This window comes from Hippocampus guttulatus, chromosome 17 (assembly GCF_054856545.1).
Source record: "Hippocampus guttulatus isolate MCC_2025c chromosome 17, RoL_Hgut_1.0, whole genome shotgun sequence".
In the NCBI taxonomy this organism is placed as follows: Eukaryota; Metazoa; Chordata; class Actinopteri; order Syngnathiformes; family Syngnathidae; genus Hippocampus; species Hippocampus guttulatus.
This window is the reverse complement of record NC_141277.1, coordinates 6077030-6096747: the sequence shown is the minus strand read 5'-3', so window position 1 is coordinate 6096747 and position 19718 is coordinate 6077030. Positions and strand designations below refer to the sequence as shown.

General features: G+C 46.4%; 1 protein-coding gene across 1 annotated transcript in view; it reads right to left on the bottom strand.

The window, feature by feature from the left end:
* LOC147191744 (uncharacterized) overlaps positions 1 to 19718 on the bottom strand; it is a 168969-nt gene that overhangs the window by 114072 nt on the left and 35179 nt on the right. The window contains exon 2 of the mRNA XM_086134189.1: positions 15595 to 15682. Coding sequence (XP_085990315.1) covers positions 15595 to 15682 — 88 coding nt within the window. The remainder of the gene's footprint in view (positions 1 to 15594; positions 15683 to 19718) is intronic.

Here is a 19718-nt window from a genome sequence, read left to right as displayed (position 1 = left end):
CTCAACGTCGCTGGCATGTTGACACACTGGATGTGTTAGGCCCAATTCTTGTTTTCCATGACAGCGGTGCTTTCATTCATCATCGTTTTTCGTGTTAGCAGCCGGCACCTGGTCGGTTTTGCTTGGTGCTGCAAGGCCAAATTAACGTGGTCGAAACTGCAAACTGGATTAAATATGGATTCATGTTCCTCGAGGGCGGCACGGTGGGCGACTGGTTAGCACGTCCGCCTCGCAGTGCTGAGGTGCAGGGTTCGATTCCGGCTCATGTGGAGTTTGCATGTTCTCCCCCGTGCCTGCGTGGGTTTTCTCCGGGTACTCCCCCCCCCCCCCCCCCGCCGCCCCCCACGTTCCAAAAACCCGGTTCGCAGGTTAATGGAACACACGAAATTGTCCTTAGGTGTGAGTGTGAGCGCAAATGGCAATTAGTCAATGCGTGCAACCAGTTCAGGGTGTCCCCCGCCTACTACCCGAAGATAGCGAGGATGGGCTCCAGCACGCCCGCGACCTTCGTAACAATAAGTGGATTAGAAAGTGAGTGGATGGATGGATAATGTTCTTCTCAACAACAGTAAAGGCGTTCTTCACTTGTTAAACCGTAATCCCCGAGAAGGATTTTGAGGATTTTATCAAGCGTAGGATAAGAAAGCACAGTATTTGTACTCAAGTATTTGTACCATTCTAAAAGAAAGCTGCACCGGAAGGCGAAACGCGACGCTTCAGTTCCATATCCCGAGTTTTCATGCATGCAGAGTCCAACAAAAACAACCTTTTTTTCTTCCTTGCCGAACAGCGCGCCGCCACGGCAACAGCATTCGACAAAATAAAAAGCTTTGAAACATTCAGACACAAATAAAATTCAAGTGCCTGCTGTCTGGGGAACCACTGCAAATTGTACAAAGCGACGCATCGGTGCGAGACAGGGGCAAGTACGGACACAATGCGTCGATAGATGTTGGCGTGTTGCACGGTGTATGTTCAAATGTGTCCTCTCACACTGGCACGTGGATCCATACGGCGCATGATTGTGCAAACACGCAGATATAAAAGCACACGCGTACATGCGAGCGCACACGATGCCAGGGAGCCCGCTTGTCTTGGAGGTAAGTCTTGACTTAACGTGGGCTTAATCCACTGTGACACTTGTGACGTCACATTCTTTGCACCACCGGCTGCGTTGTTAACGGCCATTAGAGAAGCTGTGATTGGTGCGGTGGCACAACGTGAACCGGCGTGCGCGAGTGCGTTTGTTTCCTGTACGTGTTGGTTCAAACGGTGACACCGCCAATCCAAAAAAAAAAAAAAAAGCCGGACTTTATCATTCTGAACATCTCGTCCTAAAATGTAAATCTGCCTCATGGAAGCCTCCGCCATCGCCCCCGCCCGCCCGCCCGCCCGCCCACCATATCAACACATTTAGCCAGTTAACCATCCATGCCTGTCTACATATCATCAGGCTGTGACCCCAACAGTTAAGCCCGGCGCCGGGGCCCCTCGCGAGTGTGCGCGGCAAAGCCATCCAACCATGGCCAAGGTGGGCCCCAGCCAGTGGCATGAGCCAGACGCAACGGGCAGGAGCGATGGTTTTGAAATGATATCTATTACTGTTAGTGACAGCGGTCCCGCAACGGCCGCCTTGACGCTGCCGCGGAGCGACAAGCCGAGCAGAGTGACGCTGATGGCGGCGGGCACAAATCACAATCGCTTTACTGCATCGGCGCCGCCACGTTCTCCCTTCACCTTGGCCCCAAACCTTTGCTCCCCCACAAAAAAATTCCAGCTCTGAGAGGCGGGAAGGAGGGGAAGACGCAGACGCAAGTACAGGAAAAGTGAGGGAGGCTCAAAAACAACCTACCGAGTCTATCGTTAGCTTAGCAGCATCATTGCCAAAGTCATTTTTAACAATTACAGATGCTCGAAACCATTTTTTTTCCCAGCCAGCTACCGGTACGAATATTCCCACTTGAGTATTCACAATACCTCAAGTACTTTTGACATGTAAAATTTCATTTAACACAATGAAAAAAACAATTGCTCACTAGGACCTTTCTTTCTGACGCATATGATGATTCACTGATGCGTTAAACTGGCGCAGTGTCGTGCCAACGACTGTCGGGTTTTGGTGTAAGTATTGGTGGCTGGTATCGGCAGCCTCCACGAGTCCCTAATACCTTAAAATAAGGCCGGCACAGGTACGTTGGTGAATGAACAATAGCTTTTTTTTTGCTTGAGACCGCATTGCCCCCTCAAAACAGGCTAGTTTCAGAACCCCCCCCCCCCCCCACAAAAAATTTTAAAAGTGGAAAACATGTACTGTAATTCTTGATCAGTGGGACAGTTTGACACCTGGGAACAATTTAAACAATGAATGAAAGCATATGTCTCCAAGATCAACCGCCTGTTAAAAGGTTTAAAAAAAAACGACAAAAAAAAACTTCTATCCATTGTTGTTCTGGGCGTGACGTACTTCAACCGCAACTCTTCACGTTTTGAGGCCTGTCATCAAACGTTTGCCAAACAACAGTGTTTGTAAATTTTCAGTTGCAAATGGATTCACTCTTGTTCTTGTATCGCACGTGACGGAACGAGGAGATACGGTAAGGCTCAGCTTTCCGCGCTGGGAGAAAAGAAAACAGACGGCAAGAACGAGAAGCGGAGTTGCTCATATGTTGAGAGGGAACCGCGCCACTGCAGAGAAACTGCTTAATCCCGGATGTGTTGACATTTCTAGCCTTTGGAATACTGCTCATTTCCACCTAGAACCGAAAACATCTTACAGTGCAGGAAATTAAGGCTGATCCTGTCTAATACGTGACCTTAACTTTACATATCCGCTCAGAAATCCATTTGAAAACTTTGCAATTATTGGGCAAAAAAAAAAAATCATGTTTTACACAACCGTGGATCCGAGGATAAAGAGCTCGACAAATGCAATATTGCTTCTTGGTGTGAAAGGCTTTCACTGCAACTTGAAACTAACGTGCACCCAAAATCTGGTGGGGTTTTCGTCGAGAGAAATCATTCATTCCACCAGCTAGAAAAAAAATATACGGAATAATAGAATCACATTAAAAAAGAAAAAACTGATTCAATGAAAGCACGAAATTCAAGATAAATTCGCATCATTAAATCGGAATGAAGAAAAAACCAAACAGTCAAATGAATATACCTTATCAAGCCAGGATGCGATGACAAGATATATCGTTTCTGATTAATGTAAAAGCAGCGGCGAAGAACGTTTTCCTAACAGTTTGAGCAGATCTCTGGCATTCAGGAAACGTGCGTGACAGTCGAGTAGCATGCAAACAGAATCCTGCTTCACTTTTGTTTGGCTCTGGTTCTGGAAACACTCAAAAAGCTTGCACCCGACAACCTGAGGGCACCAGAAGCCTCACAGGGAAATTTAATATATTGCATATATGTCATTCAGACCCTCAACGCCCTAGTTTATTACTACTGGAAGTGACTCGGTAAGAGTCTGTAATATTCAACGTTTTGGGGTGAGGATAAAGAATATATGCCTGTGAGTGTAGTTTTGTTGCATTCGTTTGAGGACAACCAGCACATTGCATCAATGTTTTGATCCAACAACTGTTACAGTTAGCAATACCATGCTAGGACACAAAAATAATAACAATAATAAATTGGAATCGGCATCAAAAATACATTTAGGGACACATATAGCCATCGCTGATTCAAATTTCCTTTTGACAAGTGTAATCAGTATTGCCCCAGACAATAAATTACCTATCAGTAGAATTGCTCACTATTTGCCAAACGGGCACCACTGTCTGTGTGTAAAGTGAACACATATCTTACGGACACTGACACAGAACCAGAGATGAAGACGGTGGTGTTGGATACGGCACGTGCATGTCTAACTGCGTGTGTGCCAAACCAACACGCTTGCAAGCATGGAAGTACCAGCAGCACACAGCTTGTCGGAAGGAGAAAGGAGAGGTAGTGGCGCCCGTTGAGCTGAAAGGCCTCTGGCCACCATGCCAGCACGATCTCTTCAGCACTTTGGGACCCCCCCCCCCCTTCCCTTGCCGCATCCTCGCCCCCCCCCCCCCACTACCCACGTTTATTTCTGTCAGCTTCCATATTCTCGTCTTCACAGCGCGTTTGCCCCTTCTCACAAGACATTTCTAGTCCGTGCAGAGAGGCGCGGGCACCCCCGGTAAGATGGTTAACAGGCACACCAGCTTCTGCGGGGGGCGGGCTTCGCGATGGCACTCGGGGCCCGGGGACACGTCGGGTTCAGACGCTCTCCTTATCTTTATTCTCTACAGGGACGATCAGCGGGGCTGTTAGGGCCCTGGTGTGACACCGCCTGTCCCAAGCGATACGCCGACACGGGCACCCGGCACTCACCCCCGCAGTCCTACGGCCTCCATATGCGCACATCACTACAATGAGGGTCCTTCAGTGAAGGCCCCGGCTTTCCTGATATCCGCGATATTATCTGGAAAGATTTTTGCCAGTGGTGAGCAACAAAAGGTCAGAGGAGCATTTGCTGATGGTGACCGTGATAAACGCGATGGGCCCCAGCACGACGACCCGGTAACAGTTGTCATGGAACGGCGTGCACAATGCTTACCACTGTCCCTGGACTGTCGTAATTTCATTGAAATGAATAAAAAAGGTTTTATAAGACCAGGGCCATGTGTTGAAATGTCAAATAACTTTTCATTGGCATTTTTTTTATAGCTATTCATTATATTTATTTTCTTTGGAACAAGAAGGAGGAAAACCCTCCATATCGGGTCATTCATGTTAAATTATGTATGAATGAATTCAAATTCACGCTAAATGATGAAAGGGTCCAACACGCACACGCTTTTCCCGCCGTCATTGCACAACAAGCGTTACTCGGCGCCATCGATAGTAACATAATCATCATCATATGTAATCTCATAATTTAAGCCTGTTTGATCTTATCCACCCCCACGTCTTCCCGGTCGATGGTATATTCCAGTCTAAGCCTGACTTCCTGCCGTCTGCGCGGCATGCTGATGGTCCTCTGACGGACAATGTGGAGCCAGCCGTCGCATCTATCTGCACTCTAATGAGATCAGCGGGAGGGACCGAGGAAGGGGAGGGCAATGACAGCTGACATTCTTGTAGCTTCTCCAGACACATGCTAGTGGGGGTAAAGGTTCCAAGTAGTACATAATGACCCTGCCGACAGTGCACGTATGGTAGGGCAGGTAATTGGGACGACGTAAGGCAATGAAGGAAAACGGACAACCAGACAACCTACTGTCTGTGACGATCATGTGTTTGTTTTTTTTGTTTTTTTTGCTTTCGTCCTCACAGACAGATATTAAAAGTTGAAAGCATCAAGGGAGCTTGTTTGTGTTAAATTAAAGTGTACTTTCAAGGGATAATCTCATCATTTTGCGCTAGCTTTTGTTTCTCCGCGTTGTAATTGTGTTCAGGTTACAGGTGACTAAGGTGAGGGTGTGGGGGGGAAAGTCCTGATTTGCACACATCACATGTACTCTGACCTTCGGCGCAATTTTTTTTACAATTATTTGCGTCATTATTTTCACATTTTATACGGTAGAATATTTCAGGGTCCTATTTCTCTTATGATGGCCTTTTTTTCTGGGAGGCTGTAAAAGTTCATGCACGATAATTTGCTTTCGCGGGCCACGAAAAAAGAATAATCAATTGGTGTGTCAGATCTGGTCCCACGGGCCTCGAGTTTGACACCTGGGATGTAGAGCAAAAGAGCACATCAGTGTTTAGTGTTGTTTATGTCAGTGCTCATCACCAAAGTGCTTGGGTTGTGTTATCGAAAGATCACAGTTTAGGTTTGAAAAAGCATTTTTGTTAAGAGTCTGCAGCTGCAGCATCTGACAAAAGAGCGGTCCTGACTAACAGCTGGGATCAAACAACTGCCTCCCGCCCGAAATGTCCTTTTTTGCAGAAACCCGCATCCCTACACTCATGTATTGACCATCGATTCGGATGGTGTGTGACCCGACCGATTCATCGTCCGGTTGATATTGGCACTTTTTAAAAAATCCTTAAAAAATAATCGTAATAATTGCATCAGTTGGGCCCTCGTATTGATGATAGTTTTGGATGGCTTGTCGAGTAAGTTCCATCCCTCTATTTTGAATTGCAGCAGAAGAGGCCTTATCCCCGTCGACATGTGACTGGTTGGCAGTCGGTCAAAAGTCATTTGTGAGCGGGAAGTTGGCTACAGACTGATCACGCATCTGCGGCATGAAAGTCAGCTACTGTATGGGAACCACGACATTGCCAAAGGCCCTGATCGGATGACTCTACTGTTACAAGTAACTTGTCATACGATTGACGTTACGTACATTATGTACGCAGATTATGCGACAATATCTATTTTTGATATGTGATTTCTCACATATTGGGATATGCATTGCACAGATTTTCTAAATCGCAGCCGTCCTGTGAAAAACACGAATGGCCATTTTTGTGGTTTTGTTTTTGTTTTTTTACATACAAAATTTTTACGTACACATTTTAACATGAAAGAGATGACCAAAACGTGGACAAACATGCAACGACTAAGCTTTGTAGTCACATGCCGCTATTTGTTCACCTTTGAGAAAGATTGGTGATATTTAACAGGAGAGAATGATGGTGGTGGTGGTTGTTGGGGGGAGGGTGGGGGGGTATTTCAAATTATTCTGCATTACTCCCGAAAAGACAACGCGTAAAAGAAACAAAATGAAATTAGGCGGGTGTCCGCGCGGCACTAATGGACTGCGGTGACAAGTCCTTGTGACCCCCCCCCCCCACCCTCCTCCCCCTCCTCTTCCTCCTTCCTCCGTTAGGTCCTGAACGTGGACCTCAAAAGCCTCCCTACAGCCAACATTTTCTGGCAGGTCATAAAAGATAATTGTGTTGCCTGGGCTTTTTAAGAGTTAGCCAACGAGTTGCTCTGGGGTGGTCAAAAGGGACGTATCGTGTGTGTGTGTGCGTGTGTATGTGTGTGTGTGTTTACCATGACAGAGACAGGGAGACTCGAGCCAGCCACCCAGTCGGCTGCAGATAAGGCATCAATCTAAAGCACCTCTCCAATTTAGGCTGCAAAGGATGGGGAGGAGAGGACTGGCCTCTTTGAGGATTGAATGATGCTCTGTGCAATACTTGGAATCTGGATTCACCTTTTCATCTTGGTGCGCGCATGATTCTGTGTGTGTGGCCGAGACTGGCCAATCTGCGGGGAGCCGTTTCCCGACAGCCTCGACGCTGCTGTAACTTCATGAGGTGTGTGCGGAGCTCGCAGCGTCGTGGACCAGAAGCTCATAATGTGGAGCCAGAGGCCCTTGGCTTACCCGCCAGCGCAGCCCACACAGGTACACCGCACTACTATGAGCACTGTACGTAGGCACACAAGTGGCGGGATTTGAGGGGCCGACTGAAAGATGAGGGAGGGGCGGGGGGGGGGGGGGGGAGGCTAGGAAATTAAATTTTACACGATAGTAGTAGCTCAGAGGCAAGTGTTGCTGGAAAATCATAGCCTTCACACACTACTGCACAAGGGTCAAACTCAAGGCCCTGGGGCCAGAGCCGGTCCGCCGCATCGTTTTATAAGTACGTTACGTGCCTGGACAACAATCGGTACCAAAATTGCAAGTGTTTTCTTTTAACAACAGTGAAATATTGCAAACAGGATGTGTCTCGATATTATGAACAGACACTATTCCAGGACACTTGCATCTTATGGCCACATTTGATGAATACAACTTCCTTGCAACGCTCTATCCATTTTTCCTCCCTCAACATATATGGCGTGATTATGAACTTTGAATGATAAATAATGTGTTTAAAGAATGTTTGTTTGTCCATTACTGTAGTACAGTAAATTTGTCGTAACTGTCGTAACTGTAGTACATCGTACAGTAACTGTACGATGTAGGCTAATTTCCATTAGCCCATCTTTCGCATCATATGTTAGCATTAAGCTAGCAGAACCTTCCTCGACAAAAAAAAGCATATGATTAGGTTCAGGGGTAGGCAACTCCGGTCAGCGTATCAGCAAGCGCTGTTGCTTGAAAGTTTGAAAACGACCTAGATCATTTGAATCCGATGTATTGAGGAGGGAAACTTCCAAAACAGGCAGGACAGCGGCTCTCTAGGACCATAGTTGCCCACCCCTGATTTAGTTTAACATTTTGCTGTTTAAATGTCCGTTTAGCTCTTTTTTTTGTGTATTTGTGACATGTTCAAATTCATAAACAGGTATTCCGTGTAGATTATTGTTATGAAGGTTTTTTTTCCCCCTCATGTTAGCAGTTAAAACACACTCTTATCACAAACACACACACCACCACCCCGCAAAAAGGGAAAAAATTAAAAAATACAATAACCAGTTAGCGTGTGCCCTCCTGATGCCTGCTGCCGTGCCGACCGCTTCAAGTCCTGTCAGCACTCGAGACCAAAATGTGCCATCTATTTTAAGGGCGCCCGTGTTTATTTATTTGCTATACGTCTGAACTTGCCCGTCTTGATGTTCTTATGTTGTAAGCGAGTCAGAAAGCAGGCCGTTATTAAATCACCGGGCTCTCCCGCTGGAGTGTGACTATCCCTCAGATCTATGGTAATACGCAGCCCCGGGTGCAGGACAATTCCATTAGTGGCGGGCAGGAGCCGAGGCTGATAGCACCACAGATAGGATCCCCCCTACACTACAATACCTCTCGGTGGACTGGCCCTCTGCCGACACGACCGAGAGTCTGATACGGCTAATCGGCAACATTTGCACATATTGGAATACATGTGCCCCTTGTGCATGATGGGAAACGCACACAGGACAATAGTGTCATTGAGATTATAGGACGAGACTGTTTTTGACATTCAGTGATGTCAGACAGGTGGACGACGTGACTCAAAGGCAGAATTTTTTTTTTTCTGATTGACAACATTTTAAACAGGGAGAAGTTTAAAAAAAATCTAAAGGTTCTCATCAAGTCTGTAGTCCTGTTGTTGTTGTAACCATGACAACCAAACCACAGCACGCCAGGGTTTGTACAAAAGGGAATGAGAACCACACTGAAAAAGGGGGAGGAGAGGAGTTTAATTACAAGGGGAAAAAAAAGCTGTAAATATACGAGAAAAAAATCATACCGATATAAAAATAAACACGGGATGATATGAAAAAAAGTGTAAAGCTACAATACATATATTGTGAGATTTATTCCGACTGAAGTGATTTTTTTTATACAACTGCAGTCATTATTTAACTTTTTTCTCGTAATGTTTTACTCCATCGTTGTAGTTTTTAATTTAATTTAATTTTTTTCATGTCGGACAATTCTGAGAACTCGACAGAATGGAGCGGAGGCTATGTTTTACCTTTTCTCATACCACTGAGAACCAAAATGAAACAACACAAACCGATCATGTAATTTGGTAATTAATGACGACGGAATTCAATTTGAACCAAAAAAAATTTAAAATCCCATCCCCACCTTTTTTTTTCATCGAGTCCCCTACAAAGAGCTGCAGGCCAATTTCCTGTTTCTACTTCCACACTAAGCACCCTTCAGACAATATCCAACATAAATAACAGCCAGATGCATGACAGTATTCATATCCTGATTATGAATATTATTAAAGCACAAGTTAATATAAGACAGATTTGTATGCAAAAAAAAAAAAAAAGGAGCCAAGTTTGGGCTGTATATGTTGCTTTGCGCCACACTCAGCATGCAGACGGGCACAGTTTACATTTGGGGAGTGAGCGAGAATAGGCCCGGGCTTTGGCTAAAGCCTGCGATGAAAGCCCACCGCTCTTATTTTTATTGTCCAATCTCCAGCGGGCGGAGTGTTGTGGGAACTGGAGAGAGTTGTGTCTGCTGTTTGATCACACCATGGGAGTCTGACCTGTCACTAAGTGGTGGCAAACATGGCCCACACACGGCGCGGTTAGCGGCCACGCATGCGAATGCTCGCTTGTGTGTGTGCGTGCGTGCGCCGTTTTCCCACACACGGCGTCACATACCTCACCAAAGGAGGCAGGTCACAACATGTCAAAGTGTTGAGGATCCATAATGGCCATTTAGCCTTCAACAGCTAATATCAGCGCCGTTGATTTACAAGGAATCGAGATGTTTGCTCGGAGGCCTCGGGAGCCGCTTTCATCAGACCTGTTTGACACGAGCTGCGAGGGATATACAGCTCAGGATGTAAACACATATACAAGAGCGTGATCATAAACCAACGGGCAATATTTGAAGTGCTTTTAGGGTGTTTCCGTTGGTTTTCCTACCGCGGTCGAGCCGAAGACTAAACACTGCAATAAATTTGACACAGTAAATTTGAGATAAGTCAACCGGCGTTTTAGTTTCTTTGAAACACTTTGCATTTCTAATGTTAGAATTGATATTGGAAAAGGAAAGTGCCTATGATGTGTCACGATGTCCATTTAAATCGGCGTGCTGGCCATAGAGCTCTCTCGGGCACAGATCCTACGCGCGACTGTCATGACGGCCTTCTGAATATTTTCACACTAGTTGCCGCTGAATATCGGGGGAGCACTCTCAATCTGAAAAGAAAAAAAAAACCGTACGCTCTCCTTACTGGAGTTACTAGTTCCAACGCTCCTTACAAATGACTGCAATATAAATTTTTAAACAATTTTTTTTTATATGTACATGTATTAAAAAAACATATCCGGATCCAGATGATTTTATTTTGTGCAGCCCCTCGAAGTAAAATTTAGGTCAATTCAACATAACATTTTTTGGGGGGGGGGGGGGGGGGGGTCGATGAACTGTCTTTTGGATTAATTCATTGTCATGAGCCGTTTTGTTGTTGAAATTACATTTAGTTTTATTTTATGTCTCGTTTCCGCGTGTGGGCTTTTTTTTTTTTTTTTTTTAAATGTTCGTCGGTTTTGTTTCCACCTGTTCTCATCAGCCTGGTTCCTTGTGTTAACCAATGAGCTTCTTCCAGCCATTCGTGTCTTGCCGTCTGGTCAATTTTTTCAGATATTTAGCTTCCTGCTTCCTTTGAGTCTTTTTTCGGTTCATAGCTTCTGCTGGTGTTCTTAATTGAGTGTTTCTGATTCCACATGATCTATAAAACCAAGGCATGTATGGATAATAAATCTGACGTCATTTATTTTAATCCAGACTAATTTATTTTTTGTGGTTTAAAAAAAAAGCGACCTTGACAAAAATAATCGCTTGTTAAATCCAAAAACAAAATAGGAACACAAACAACTGGACCGAACTGTTCTACTTGGGCTGCGCGGAAATCGGGGTCTGATTTACCAGCCGCCGGAAGCCAGGAGGAGTGACAGGGCACCTCAGGGAGCGACTCAAACTCCAAACGCCGTGACAAGTGACGACGACAGGCAGCCTCATGCACGTCGCCCGCCACGACGATGCCGCGGCAAAGCACCCTCAGCGGCAAGACAAGATGGCGATCACGCACCATGCTAGGCTAATAGGCATGATACGCCGCCGCCTGAGTCACGTCTGATTGCGGCCCGGCTCCGTGATCACTGCTGATAGGAGTGGCGGAGTCGGGGCAAGATGAGTCGGAGATGTCAGATTGCATATCCGCGAGGAGCCGACGTGGCCCCTCATAGCCGCCGAGGCAGAAATCCAAACTTTGTTCAAACTGAGCTATAAATATCGTTTTAACATTTTCCATCCTAGTTAGTTTTTATTTTGTTTTGACTTTTGAGCCCATTTGTTTTTACTTTGTCAAAGTGCAAGTTAAAAAGAAAACAAAAGGGTCACTGGTATTGCGTAATAACGTAAAAGACAATTCTCCAACAGTTTGACCTTCTTCACTCTGTACGGACACACAGCAAGACCAAAATTAACACATTTCAAATGAACCGAACTGGTTTATTAAAAATTTCTTTTTTTTTCAATGTCACCGTTCGTTAGTTTGTTCGTTTTCCTTCGATGTATGACCTTGGGTTCATTCGCGTGAGAAATCTTAAAAAACGGGCAGCCTATGCGGGCCTCAGCTTCACTTTGACGACAAAGTGTTGGGATGCGACACACGGGTGCAAATGGAGCCTTTGTTTGGACCGTTGGGCGCCTCTGTTTGTCGTGAAGGAACGGTGTACACATCACGCACGTGAAGGGTGGACGGCACAGACGCACACTCGGAGAGAAGAATCTATTTTGGTGCTTTTCAAGCTTGAACTCTTCAGCACAGCCGCACAGTCAAACGCACGCTTTTGCCCTTGTAACCAAATGAAGACCAGAGAGACATTGACATGACCCAGATAATAGGCCCAAAGTCTTGCCTCCACAATTTGATCAATTTGCAGTTTGCGTACAATCGCGGCACTGTGCTGTCCCCCGCAGCGATGGCGTAAGTCCGCCCCCCCCCCCTCCCACCCTCGCGACCCCTCCCCGTTCAGCCGGCCGCGCGGAGCCATCAGCGGCACACGGCGGCGTGATGCTTTGCCTTTTCTCCCCTTTTCCCCCCAAATCACCACTAAGCCCGCCTGATGCCTGCTGCTGGGACACAAACGTGCGCCTGCTGCTGTCATCTCCGAGCAAACCGCAAGGCAGGAAAGAGAGGCGGGGGGGGAGAAAAAACACTGACAGTTTGTCTTGTACCATATGCCACGTGGCAGTAAAGCCCAACTGATACGGCTGAAGTTTGGGCCACAGCCAAGGGCTCTCTACCTACCTATCTTATTCTTCTTCTTCCGTGCATGTGCCTGTGTCTTGGGCGGAAATGTGAAACAAAATCACTGTCTGGCCCTCAGCAGGCTGGATTTACTGTCTGGCCCCGGCCGGCACAGAGAGCTGCTTTGATCGTTATTTGTGCAATATTTCAGGCGGCGAGGTGACCACTGATAGCTGGAAGAGCTTCTCCACAGCTCCCGTGAGATTTGTGATGCTGAAAAAGACGTGTCTTCCAACAAGTACTCGAGTTTGGTACACTTTTTTTTTTTTTTAACCCTCCTCTTTTTCAAAGGACATGGAAAAAGTTAGCATGGACTGTTTGGGCTGATGGGCTACCAACAGATGACATGGTATGCGAATTTGATGTACAGCAGACACAAGAGACAAAAATAAAAAATAAAAAATTCAATAAAAATTAAAAAATGAACCAGCGGTACAATATTACAGTCGGACGGGCCACATGATGGCAAACTGAACACAAAAAACGCCAACTATCGCCTTCCTAGGATGAAACATAAGCGACCCCATCGTTGCTATGAAAGGTAATCGAGCAAAGTGCAGCAAATTTGTTTGCCGGCGAGGCTTCTCACCCCTGAAGGCCCCCGTGTCCGATGGATCATTTTCGACGCGGTAGGAGGGAGCCCACGCGCACCCCGGAGGGCCAACGGCGATCTTCGCATTGCACAAACCCAAAGCTTTTTCTTTTCAGCCCCCTCGAACGCAAAATAAAATGGGTGTCGCTTGGTCGTCAATGGCTACGCTGCATTCGTCACGCTCAATTTGATTTGCGAGGTATCAATAAATGTCTTGTGTACGATGCTGGCAGAGAGACAATAAATAACTCAATCATCTGATTTTGGGTTATGTAGGCATGTACTGTCGTACTTTGACCTTAATTTCAAATCCTAAACAGAAACTGAAACATCTGGGGGGTTCAATCGGAGGCAAAACCGCAAGATGAACTGCTGACAAACACTCCGTGACGTTCAGATGTTCACGATGAAGACTGGTAAGTCTCCATGAGGCAGATTTTTATGTTGCTTCTTTAAGTTATATATTGCTTCTTTTATTTCAGATGTATTCTCTTGAAATGATGACTTTCCGTGTATTCTTCATAGTCATATTTTCTCTCTGACTTCGTGAGGATGAAACAAAATTGCGGCCCTGTTCGGAAACAGTCGTGAAACATATCTGGGGAAAACTGTGAAATGGAAGATTTTCTATCTTGGGGTCTGTCTTGGATTGTCTGTCAACCCACCTTCATTTGTTTACTTTTTTTTTCTTATTCTATGAAACAATTTCTTTATTCCATTTGATTGTTTTGAGAGAACACGGTGCTATATTTCATTAGTCCAAACATTGTTGGTACTACTGTCGCGGTACTAAGTGTGCACCCTAAAACAACAAATCCTGACAGCTGATGTCAGGCCAGTCTCGTAAACATACCGTCTTGCCATTAAAACTCCAATTTGAGTCTCCAATAAGGCGACATTCAGCATCAACATTTAACACTTGACCATTCCACACGTGCTGTCACTCAACACCAAAGCAGAGGTTTAACGCCTTTAGTTGTTGCTAAACGTCCGACCGAGACCCAAGTGGTCACTGTTCTCGCTCTGACAGGTCTCCCCCACCCGCCCCTCGCCTTTAAAGAGGCTAGTGCGGCGGGGTGGTGGTGGTGGTGGTGGTGGGGGGGGGGGGGGGGGGGGGTTTGATTAGCGGAATGACAGGTGAGTGACAGACGCCTTGAGGAGGAAGTGAAAGACGGGATTGGCAGAGGCGGGAGGGGGGTGAGGGGATGGGCAGCGTGCGAGGTGCAGAATGGAGCCATGGGTGGAGAGATGCCAGATTGGACCCTTGACGCACCTTGATGGCACTGGCGGGCAGAGGTGACACAGGTGAGGGCCGGCGTTGGCGGAGCTGGCGGGCTCCTCACAGCTGTTTATTTGACCCTGTGAGACAGGTGCACACGCAGGGCGCCTAAAGTGGATGCGCTCGTGTCCATTTGCACACACGGCAGCATAAACACGCTGTTTTTGTACAAGGAAAGTTTTTTTTAGGGAAACCTCTTGTTGGCTAAATTCAGGGTCGTGTGGGGAGGGGGGGGGGGGGCTGGGTTGGTGGGTGGACGGAAGGACGGATGCATCCCATGTTTCCTCGAATAGTGGCCGCCGCTGGAATAGGCGGCGTGTGCCATGCAACAAATTCATCGATGTCATCAGGATCAAATAAGTCTCATCTCATATACAGTAAACCATATGTCGACTCATTGAAAATGTCTCATAAATGTCTTGCCCCCTAAAAAATGCCGGCTCACTCAATAAATCTACACCACATTCCCTCAGACGGGCCTCTGCAGAATAGACCCTGTGCGCCAAATCAAATTTGAGTTGCCTCATTTAAAATACAACTTGCTAAATGATAAATAGACGCCTCGCCCCAAATAAATTACGACTTTACAACGTATTTATCCCCTTGTCGTTATCTTACCCGGTGACCTACTAGACAGATCCAATTCCAGTCAATTAGTTAATACCGTGCTGTAAAAATTAAAATGTATCAAACGTCAAGACTTGAAAATGTGTCCCTTTTTCCGCTTTCCCTCCCATTCTGAGCGCAATTCCACAACATCCTCTTCCCGCCATTTGAATCAGCACCGGTTAAAATCAATCATGCCACGCACCGTGATGGACAGCACAAGACGAACGAGACAAGGGCGCTGCTCGCTATGCAGATGAAATATAAATTAATCACAAGTGTGATATTTTATTCAAGGGGCGTCTGTATAGCGAGCAGGACACCCATCTGTCTCTCGTCTCTCCAGGCAGCCATGTCATGTGGGACGCCGGTGAAAAGAAAGAAAGCCTGCCACCACCCATCTCTCTCTCTCTCTCTCTCTCTCTCTCTCTCTCTTTCTCTGCTCAGTGTCACTGCCACTCACCCGCCGCTCTGATGTGTTTGTTCCTCTCCGCCTCCATTAACGTCACTCTCGGTTGACACACTCGCAAATGGAACGTCGCCCGGGCCTCCTAAAGAGGAGAAAGGAGACCGCTTCATTTATGTTTTAAGTGTACATAGACACTTGAAATGCAGTACAAGAGAGATACATATATATTTCTACTTGTTTAAGTAGGTCTACTGGTGGGGGGGATTTTCTAGAACTTTCGAGCCAGCTTATGGCGTCGCTGTGTGGAGATGTTTGGAGCAGACCGAGTGGGGAGGTTGCGCGAGGGGTCAGCATTCTCAAAGGGCAACCAATTGGATCATGACCCATGAGGGACAGATATGGGCAAGGGATTTAGTCGGGAAGGTCGCGCCGGGGTCAAGGAGTGTCTTGCATTCCAGACTCCTAATCCTCTCCCGGCAGTCTGGAGCGGCGGCCCTCTTGCCTCTCCGCACAAGCGTGTCCACACACATAAAACAAGCGCACCTCTGACTTAAGTCTGCGCCAACGAGAGCAGGTTGTGGTGATGGAGTGGATGAAGAGATTTAGGCTGCATGGGAACACTTGAAAATTCAATTATTCCCCCACTCCCAGAAGTCTCAGATTTTTTTTTTTTTTAAGATAGTCAGGATCCACGTGAAGACTTAGGCTGTCAATTGCATGCCAAAGCAACGGGTGGCGTTACACGCTGCATAGGATCATTTTAGCAATTGAAGTCAGAGGAACTTCATAGGGTGAGTGGAATATGAATTTGACGTGAAGCGAAAATGCCATCTGTATCGTGGTTATCATTTGAGCCAATCAGAAATCTGATGCAAGTCATTCCCCGGAAAAAGGCAAAAATAACATCAAACGGAGTTTCTGGCCCACTCCAATATAAGAAACCAACGTCCTACAAATGAGCCAGACCAAAAGAGAGAAAAAAAAAGGTTTTGTTTTTCTTTTGGGCTACATATAAATGCTGAAAAAACAGCTGGCCAGAGTTTCGCCTAAAACTGGGAAAGACCAAAGCTATTTTTAAAATGAGCCATATTTAATTGCCATGTTCTTGTAGACATGGTATTAAAGTCAGAGGAGAAAAAAAAAATACGGCCGGCGTAGTCTCCCTGTACTCCTCATCTTCTACAGAGACGATGTGGACTCTGGCTGCCCTCCCGGACTCCAATCTCTGACCTTCCACTTATCCACCCGCCTCCTACTGGGAAATCCAGTTTTCCCCCATGCTGAGACACCAGAGTGGCGTGGTTGTGGGTAATTTGTCAGGGCAATCCAACTCCCCCCTCCACACTGGTAGTACCTTTGTATGTGTGTGCGCGCATGCATGTGTGTCACCATGCAAGCATGTGGATGTGTTAGGGGAAAGGAGGGGGGGGGGGGGGAGCTTTGCTCCAGGAATCCCTCCAACTATGTCGCCGTGCAGTCCGGGCTGCCCCAGACGAGAAGTGGCGGAGAATGGTGATCTCGACTATTTCAAACATGCGACAACTCGATACGGCGTACGTGCCAGACAACGCCAAGCGGCTGCCTTTTCTAAACACATCTACATTACATCCGCGTCCAAGAAGGCGCTTGTAGACTATGGGGGATACAAGTACTCGCACTCCGTACTTGGGTAGAAATAGATACATGTGTTTCAACGACTGTTTAGTACTTGTAGAAGAACGGATTCAACTTTTATAATTATGTTTCAAAAAAGGACCAAGTTTGAATTGATGATATAGAAAATTAATTCTGCGGAACAAATGGTGCTAGTAAGGAATGAAGAAAAAAAATCACCTTTTTTAAAAATATATATTTTAAACGAAGAGCTATCTTGACACATATGCTATCAAAACATGTTGCCATAGCTTTGCTAACCATGTGGACTAACTAACAACAAAAAAACGTGCCAAATTAGCTCATGACAACGAAAACCCTTGCTTCCTATTTAAAAATGTGCATTTTTGTTCATATCATTGGCTATCTCGCGCAACTGGAAGTTACTAGGCCCATTTCTGCCACCAAAGTGTGTAGTTAGCTAGCTAGCTCTGCCCATACCCCAAAAATGCAAATTCCGTGGATGCCACATCTTACACAAAAGTTTGGTGTCTTTAAATTCCCAAGTGAGGAGGTGGCGCCACAGATGAGCCTGCCACGCGTCGGGCCTCTGAGAGGAGTCCCATGAGCCTGTTAGCTCCCAAGCTAGCAGGTAGCCAGAGCCTCTCATTGTGGCCTGGAAAGCCCCATAACCAACCAGTGGGATATATTCCAGCTACCAGAGGCTTTAAGCGAATATATATTATGCATTCAGCAGACATGTGCACAGGGTTTGCGAGAGGTCTTTATTTTTCACGATTATTAGGCCTCATATTGTTTTAAGATAATTACTGAATATGTGAAAAGATTGAGAACTACATTACGACGCACTGAAGAGTAGCACTACAGCATTAAACTATTTTTCACCATTTCTCTTTCAGATTTGTTTTTGTGGCTAAAACCGCTGCCCGGTGACGTGGTTGGACGATTGGCACGAGTCGTGATGATTGAAAGTTGAACATGGCATGTTTTCAACATATTCAGCGGGCACATCCACAGTGTTTTATTTATTTATTTATTTGTTTATTTATTTTTGGGGTTGATTTTGAAATTTGGCAGGGTTGGTTACTACACTCTTGTCTGTGGTGTGTCAAATTTATTTTCATTTTTACAAGGCCTTTAAGTTGAGTACCAAAGTATTTGCACTTTGTTACTTCCCACCAGTGCTGTGCACCCCTGATGATTTGACTCGAGGGCATATGTCTGGGGCGGATGAATGGGTGGAGGGGCAGTGAACCTGTTGAGATTTACTCTACAAATCACACCACACGCACAAAACACACAAACGGGGGGCGACAAAATTGCTCCATCTGCGGCCTGGATCGCACGTAATGCGGCCGTTTGTGTGCAGTCAGTAAAGCACACCGGGCAGGCATCAGCCTCCTACTGTTTGTTTTGGAGTGGCCCTCCTTCTGGGCCTTCAAGTTGTGCAACAACCAAGCACCCCCGCAACACCCCCCCCCCCCCCCCCCCCCCGCAACCGCCTCCTCCTAACTTCCTATTCCACTACACCATACCAAAGAGAGCCAAATAAAACACAGGCTAAACATAATGTAGCAGCATGTCAGCGGCAGGGGCCCGCAGAAGGCTGAAACATGAACCGCTGTGTACCAGCCATTAGGATCAGAGCGAGCGCGGCTACGATTTCTTCGCCGCCCCGTATGGCGTCCAACGGCAAGCCTTGTATGTGAGCCAGCGGCAGGATTGACTGATGTATCCTGTGCGGCTGTGCAGCGCTCGGCGCAGCAGAGAGTAGTCCCAGCCGGGGACTACCTCTCTGCGCACCCCCTCAGGCCCACCCCGCTCCCATCAATCTTGGCGCTGGGAAAGACCTGACACCGCAGTGCCAGCTTGAGGAAAAGAGGGAGGAGCCCAATAGGCACAAACCAAAATAAACGCAATCTGGGAAATACAGCGGCACAAGTGAAGTCGGACCGTGAACGTCACACGGAAAGAGTGTTTTAAGTCTGTTCATGCGTCGCATCGCCATTATGCGGGCGGCATCACCCAACCGACCTCATGAGTCACATACGTCAGGTTGTCATCACATAAGCTTTGAACTCAAGCGGGAAATGTTTCAGCACTATCCCACAGAATCGGCCTCCAGGAAATAAAAGGCATCGATGCGGGATAAAAACTGATTGTAAAATACTTTTTCTTTTCAAGCGGTGTGTCCTGCACATTGATATGATTGCATAAATAATAAAAGCAATGGAAAAGGTGAATTTAAACAACTTATCTAGAAATTGGAAGGCATCCAAATATGATCTCAGAAATATGTTTTCTATCAACACTTTGTATGCAACTGCATTGCATCACAACAAGTATGTTTCTGATGCCTAATTTAGCGTCACGAGAGTGACACACCGAAGGTAACGTTGTAACAGAACAAAACTTTTGAAAAAGCTCTGACTTGATCTCAAGTGGAGCTCACGCTTTGGCCGGCGAGAGTTCAAAACTGATGTCAAAAACAGAGCAGGAGGGAGTTGTCGGCGCGCAACAAAAAAAGCCCTTGTGGTGCGAACACTCGCGGTTCCAGAAGACTG